At 42.6% G+C, this 6908-nt stretch overlaps 1 protein-coding gene across 2 annotated transcripts; it reads right to left on the reverse strand.

The window, feature by feature from the left end:
- Nucleotides 1–83: 83 nt before the first annotated feature.
- Nucleotides 84–1917, reverse strand: LOC130402036 (lysozyme g-like). Of its 2 annotated transcripts, none has more exons than XM_056606120.1 (5): nt 1673–1917; nt 1453–1524; nt 1105–1310; nt 635–776; nt 84–251 (listed from the first exon to the last, which is right to left on the reverse strand). In XM_056606120.1, the coding sequence occupies exons 1-5, from the start codon at nt 1674–1676 to the stop codon at nt 121–123; spliced, it is 555 nt and encodes a 184-aa protein (XP_056462095.1). In that variant the 5' UTR covers nt 1677–1917; the 3' UTR covers nt 84–120. The 2 variants fall into 2 exon arrangements, with proteins under 2 accessions (XP_056462095.1, XP_056462094.1); XM_056606119.1 differs by having other exon boundaries at nt 1450–1524; nt 1673–1912.
- Between the last annotated feature and the right edge of the window lie 4991 nt (nt 1918–6908).

The raw sequence follows: 6908 nt of genomic DNA on the forward strand, positions 1-6908 counted from the left end.
ATCTGTCGACTACACTTATATTACATGTACACTTATCAATAACAATCATATTTAATCAAACATGATTATAATCATTTATTTGATGATACAGAACTTTTGGGCTGCTCAAGAGTGATTTCTCTAAAACCCGTTTCGTTTGTAAAACTGGGCTCTGGCAACGACATCAGAGGAGTAGTCGTTGCCTGTGGTAAGATAGTCCACATTTTCATAATTGAGGACATTGCTTCCCATGTTGTAGTACGCGATCGCTCCTGAGGAGAAACATAAGGGACAGAGTTTAGGCAGAATGTAGATTAAAGGCGCTGAACGATTTCAGAGCTAATCTTTCAGTGTAATTTGATCAAAATGGCATCGGCGTCCTTCAGCTATTAGCGAGTGAAAGGCGCTGCGAGAATATCTGTTCTGGTTGACTGCCCGTCTCTGTCTGCATGAGACTATTCCGATTTTATACCGAAATGCAACACTTCCCATTGGCCGAGAAACATAGGGAGGGAGGGACCAGAGGGGGAGGGGGCGTCACCTTGGCAGTTCATTAAAAAATGTTCCCCTCTTCTGCTCCTCTTCCTCTTCTGTAGGAGTGGAGGGGGGGTGTGGTCAGAATAGGAACGAATAATAATTAATGAATGAGACAAACCCTTCAGTTGCTTTTCACGGCTCCAACTGGGGCGATCCCGCTGGACTTCTTTAATGATATCCACCAGGATCCCAGTGGCTTGGTCCAGGTGTGTCTCACTGTTCCAGGCTCCTCTTAATGATTTGTGCGCATCCTTATCAACCTGTATAGGAGGAAGCCATGTTGCACATCACAACCATAGACACGTTATCAGGTCACATTTGATTATTGACCACTTATTAATTTCAAATTAAATAACATATTTGCCATTGGGCAGGCTTTGGATGGTTCTGTCCATCCAGAACTAAAGGTTTTATGATTATTATATTCATAGAATTGTAGATGTTTGCTAGACATAAATACTGGGGCTGTTTGAGACTAGAACTGTGAGTCATGATCAGTGAAATAGGCATATCACACACCACAGACATCAGACCCTTGACATGATAATATGCGACGATAGCAGCCTAATACAAATGTAGCCCTCTTACCTGCATCAGGCCAAAGCCTACACCTCTCCGGCACCAACCATTGTTGCCGGAGATGTCGGCACCTCCCCGGGTTTCTCTGGAGATGATGGCAGCGATGAGAGCTGGGTCAACATCATGTCTGCGCGCCACGTTCCCAATGATGGTCTTATATGTTCTCATACAAGCCAAATCATGTTTGGCCATTTCTCCCGATGCCTGTACACCACCTTTGGGACAGATAATATGTTTACACTACTGCCTCGTCACTTGACATGGGCAGTGCAACGTTCACGACATGATTGGCTCTTCATTAAAATGAATGGTTTTATGTGGAACCTAGTAATTGTACGGCGGTATGTAGACTACCTGCTGTCCGCCCGTCAGCTCCGGCGGTCTTCATGGACGCTCCAGATGTTTGTACCCTCATGATGTCTCCGTACCCTAGACACGTTCAGTTGACAATATTATCAACAAATATATCATTCGCTCGAATAATGGTGACCTAAATAGTTGTTTAGCCTAATGTCGGATTAAAAAAATAAACATGTTAAGACAAAAAATCTTGATGAGAGCATTTTAGAATTCTTACCCATGTTGGATATCTATCTAGACAGAGTTTCTTGCAGCAGAAGTAGAGACGTCTTGGGTGTTTCTGCTTCTTTCTCTCGTCTACGACGATTATATAGTTTTTGTTCAAATGACTAAGAGTGAAACCAAAAATAGTTTTGGTTTCACTCTTAGTCAAACGCAGCATTCACATGTAGAGGTTGAGATGGATTAGAGATAGTGAAAACAAAAATAGTTTTGGTACGACAGCATGCTACAATGCTAACAATAGAGTTCTAAAGTGAAAACGTCACGTTGTCCTGGCAACCATATTTTCAGTTCTAAACAACCTAACGAGAGATGGCGTTTTCCATTGCTGCCATGATTAGAGATTAGATTTCTTTATTGTCCTTGTTCAACAGAGTTAATCAAGGAAATTAAGTTTAGAGCGTCACCACTGGCATAGTATATCAATATTAATAAATAATAAATAAATAAACACGTATATTTTGAGATGCTTTTCTTGGCCCATGTGTGACCGGCTGTATCTGCATTGTGGGTTTTTTTTAATGAAAGACGTGACCCACGATCTGTCCAGACTCGGGAACTCTGACGTCCATTTATTCGTTGCTGAAGGTAAACAGAAGGTACAGAAGGAGGTGGAGCCAAATCAAAGAACAAAATCAAATAGAAAGGGGAACATAAGGCGGCATGGAAAGCTACACTTCAGGTAATAAAACAAAACTAAGGCAATTTTGTGTATAATCTAAGAGATATGACACCCTGTTACACATGTACATCCATCGAGAAACTAAACATATTTAATACTGGAAAATTGTGTTCTGTGAAGAGCCATCGCAGAACAGTTGCTGAAAGCACTGCTCTTTTTAAGATCCTCCATGCTTTCAAGCAGACTGGAAAGCACAGCTACCCTCCGCTCATGTCCCAGGTGGCACCGCTCAGAGGTTACCGCCAGCCATGCCTTGTCACTCCTCAGGGCAGACACGAAAGCCTTGACAGCAGCCCTCCTCCAGTGCGCAGTAACAACATGAAACAGCACTCCCCCTGCTGTTGTTGGAGACGTCACATCAAGTACAGTATTTTAAACGACAACTTTTCTTCACTCATACTAGTGGTAGTAGTAGTAGTAGTAGTAGTAGTAGAAGTACTATAAATAAGCAAATACAAATATGTTTCAACACGTTTCTCTGTTCTGCAAGTAAAATATCAGGTTGGGAGGAAATATGTGTCCATTTCATGGTTGGTTTTTGCAGCACCTTAGCAACACATCCTGGTGATACCAGGATGTGTACCAGGATACCAGGATGTTCCAACACAAAGGAATGGAAGTCACACTAGATGCTTTGGGCTGCAAATCTGGATACCAGGATGTTCCAACACAAAGGAATGGAAGTCACACTAGATGCTTTGGGCTGCAAATCTACACTGGCGGTTATAAAACACGCAGCCTGTAAGCAATTTGATTAAGCAGCAGTTGATTAATTTGATGATAAATCTTGTTTTTAATCGTGCAGATGTCAATAACCAGAGGTTTGTCTCCCAGACTGTGGTCCAACAGCCTGTGTCTGCGTCAACTCAGCTGGGAGACCCTGTGGCTCTCCAGTGCTCTATTACCTCCCAGAGGACGGACCACAGTAACCAGTGCCAAGGGGAACCCAGTGTGTACTGGTTCAGATCTGGATCAGGACCATTGCACCCTGATTCCATTTACATGAATGGAAACAGGAGGGGTGAATGTCTGAATAGTTTTAGCGTTTCAGTCTGAGTAAGTGCATTGAAGGCGAAACAAATAACTGACTCTCCCTTAAGCCCAGTTCAGAGCAGACTGGTGATGAAACTGGTTTGAGACCGTTGCAGACAAAGTTTTAACAGTGTGAACTGGTTAGTTGCAGAGTGTCTTAAGCCATTGCATGGCGTCAGAGATTTACCTTGTAACTAACACGAGTTACAATACTTCTTCTAAAAGGGCGATTTACAGCAATGTCACAAGTGGACACTTTCCTGCGTTTATCTATTGTTTCTCACCATTTGCCAAACAGCGGAGTATTACCGTTAATTTGGATGTGCTTTTGCATCACCAGATTCCAACTCCTATTATTTGATCTGAACTGGGTTAATGCTTTACCTCCTCTGGGGAATCTACATTTATGTGAGGTCTTCAGTTGCTATGGTCCTAAAAAGGGACTGGATCCCTTCTGTCTTTAAAGGTCCAGTTTGATTTAAGATGGGATCTGGTATTTGAATAATTTTTATTTTTCTTGTTTATGTGGGAGACAAAGCAGCTTCAAGAAATGGATCTATCTGATCTAATGAAATGCAACAAGCATCTATGAACCCAGGTCAAATTCCTTGCATTTTCAAGCGTACTGATTCTGAAAAAGCACGTAAAAGACACAGGCTGCTTCCTTCTTGTTCTTTTTTTACCACTGTGGTGGAAACCGAGAGCATGGCCCCAAGCTGGGGCTGAGCTGAGGGGCGAGGACTGTGGCTATATGTCTCTGTTTTACACGCACAACCAGCTCTCTGAAACATCCATCGACCTGGCTCAAGGTCAGGACTGCACGGGCTTTTCCTATCGCTGACTGAACCTGAAAGGGGATTTTTTTTGTGTTTTTGAAGAGCAATCTTTTTTTATATGGGTACTGGGTGAACTGAATGATATGGCCACATGTTATGTACAATATATAATAACTCTACACAATACTATTATATGAAATAAGTTTGTCCATGTACCTGCCAGAGGTGGCGGGAGGACCAGACAGCTGATCGGTCAGCTGAGGCTGGTCGCCTTCAAACTGAGACCAGCGCAGGCAGGACAGGACACTGACTTCATGGACAGTAAGGACTTTCACAGATGAGGTTTCTCATGATTTCGGTTTAAATGGCGAAGCTGACAAACTGAAATCATTCACCACCATTTGTTGATAGGATTACACATAACATGGTTACTTGCTGTCACAATATTGCAGGTGAGGAAGTCTGTGGATCTGGAGACAGAGGTGGGACGTGGGAGGTACAATGATGAACACACCCGCCTTACAACCAACCCTCGCAACTCATCCTCCAACCCTGCTAACATCTCTCGTGTGCGAAACGGCTCAATGTGGATTGGAATGAGAACAGTGCCTCAAGTTCACCACGCTCCCTCTGTAGTCTTTGATGGTCGCTGTCTCCCCCTTGTGGAGATAACCGGTTATTGCATATTTGAGCACATTGGTCAAAAGTCTTCAAGGGATGCTGATTGCTACTTGGTCACACCGCCGATATTTAAATGATAATTTAAATATATATTTAAATGATAGTTTTTCATGTCAAGATTTTGACCGTTTATTGTGCAATTGTTCAGTTAAAGGCTGTAGAGAAAACAAAACGAGAAAGACTACATGTCTCGTATGTGACGTCACGCTCCCTGCGACTGGCGTGGACAAGGCCGACCTATGAGGCCGACAACCTCCCCATCGGCATAACTGAAAATCGACACATACCCCGACTTATAATGGTTTTCACCTCTTTCGATGCTTATATCCTCCCCTTGGAAAAAAACGGTGAAGTGGAGCAGAGAGATCGCCATGTCTGTACAAGAGTGGTGGTGACGTGTATCAATCGCGTCGAGAGCAGCGAAGCTATAGTTCAAAAAGCGGCCTCACACAAAGCCTAACATTATCAAACTTCTTCGCGAAATTCTTTAGTTTTCTTTGCATGAAAAATTATAATTTAAATCCACAAACAACATATATTCAATCCAGGGCATATAAAGACTGGAACCAGAAAATAATCCCTTTCTCTCCATTGAAACCCATTCATATTTTTCAATCTCATAGGGCTCTACCGGAAGGGGCGTGACTTCGCCACTATGCTAGACAACGAGAATATTTCGGCATCCGGGACGTCATGCACTAGGGCGTGGCTGGCTCCCGTGATGCGGAAGCAAATCTCCTTGATGTTGCCCTGCGCCATTGAGCAGTTTACATAGGAATGAATGGGTGCCATTTTTTGATCCGCTTTCCTTTCTTTAATGGGTCCATGGTCGAGATAGATAGAGAGAAAGAAAAGAGTTTGTGGCACAGAGTTTGTGACATCCGTCAACTACACGCAAGCTCTGTGTTCGTCGACGGTTGAACTACTGATGGCATTGTGTGTATAAAAAATCCTTTTTAATAAACAATCTGTACACTTACAAAGTTATCAATGCCTCATTTTATATGATAAGACCCCGATTATACTACAAAAGAAGTGTCGGGTTACTTCTAGCCTTGTAAGTGGTTTAAAATAGCGATTGAGTTTTTTACCATGAGACATGCCCCTATCGTTCTCGTTTAAAGCGTTTTGGTAGAATCGGCTAAAAACAGCCAACTTAAGAATGCGTCTATATGTGTTTTATTGTGCCCAAACGAACATTCCAACTCGTTATCACGCGAAACATATCCCAGATCCATTTGACAACGGATTTCTCCTTTAAGGAGACTCGCTCAATTGCACAACGTACACGCTAGGCCTACTATGTAGTTGGCAGTCTTCGCGGTATGTTTCAATCATGGACCCATTCAATGCATGATATCGTCTTGGCATGATAGCTTTTCTACAATGTTTAAAATATGAAAAACCAATCAGTTGTTTAATACTACATGGAAATACCACTTTATAGTGAGTCAGCTACTGTGAATGTTTCGATTATTTTTAATGCATGAAATGCCAAACTTCTCAAACAAATGGAGGTGGGGAGCAAAGAGGAAGGGGATATTCTTTCTAGTTTATCTTCAAAAGCTTGCTCCCTTGGCTCTTTGCTGTTGTCTCTCTCTCGCTCTCGCTCTCTCTCTCTCTCTCTCTCTCTCTCTCTCTCTCTCTCTCTCTCTCTCTCTCTCTCTCTCTCTCTCTCTCTCTCTCTCTCTCTCTCTCTCGTTACACCTCTCTAATCTTATCTTAAGCACCTTTAATTGTAACCCACTTCATCAAACTGTCACTGTGTGCAGCTACGACCCCCTGGCGGCCGTATGTTGTAAATACACCAAATCACATGTATTCAGTTTGAGAATTCATCGGATTTAGCAGATTTACAAATTATGTGACGTGGAATTCATTGGAGATACTAGGTTTGCAAGGTGTGAGCTATCTATGAATACGGGCTGTGGCCAGGTGTGTTGAAAATATGATATCGGGAGTTTTATGCAGACATGATTTCAGGACATGACCTTAAATGGCTCCGTATATCATGCGTGAAGAACTAAACAAAAACAAAAACATGGCTGTAATATAGTCTT

The sequence above is a fragment of the Gadus chalcogrammus genome, chromosome 13 (genome assembly GCF_026213295.1).
Source record: "Gadus chalcogrammus isolate NIFS_2021 chromosome 13, NIFS_Gcha_1.0, whole genome shotgun sequence".
NCBI classification, from domain to species: Eukaryota; Metazoa; Chordata; class Actinopteri; order Gadiformes; family Gadidae; genus Gadus; species Gadus chalcogrammus.

Coding starts and splice junctions, on each gene's coding strand:
- LOC130402036 (XM_056606119.1), bottom strand. Junction 777..1,104: donor TAGGCTTTGGCCTGATGCAG/GTAAGAGGGCTA, acceptor CCTCCTATACAG/GTTGATAAGGATGCGCACAA. Junction 252..634: donor CCGTGAAAAGCAACTGAAGG/GTTTGTCTCATT, acceptor GTTTCTCCTCAG/GAGCGATCGCGTACTACAAC.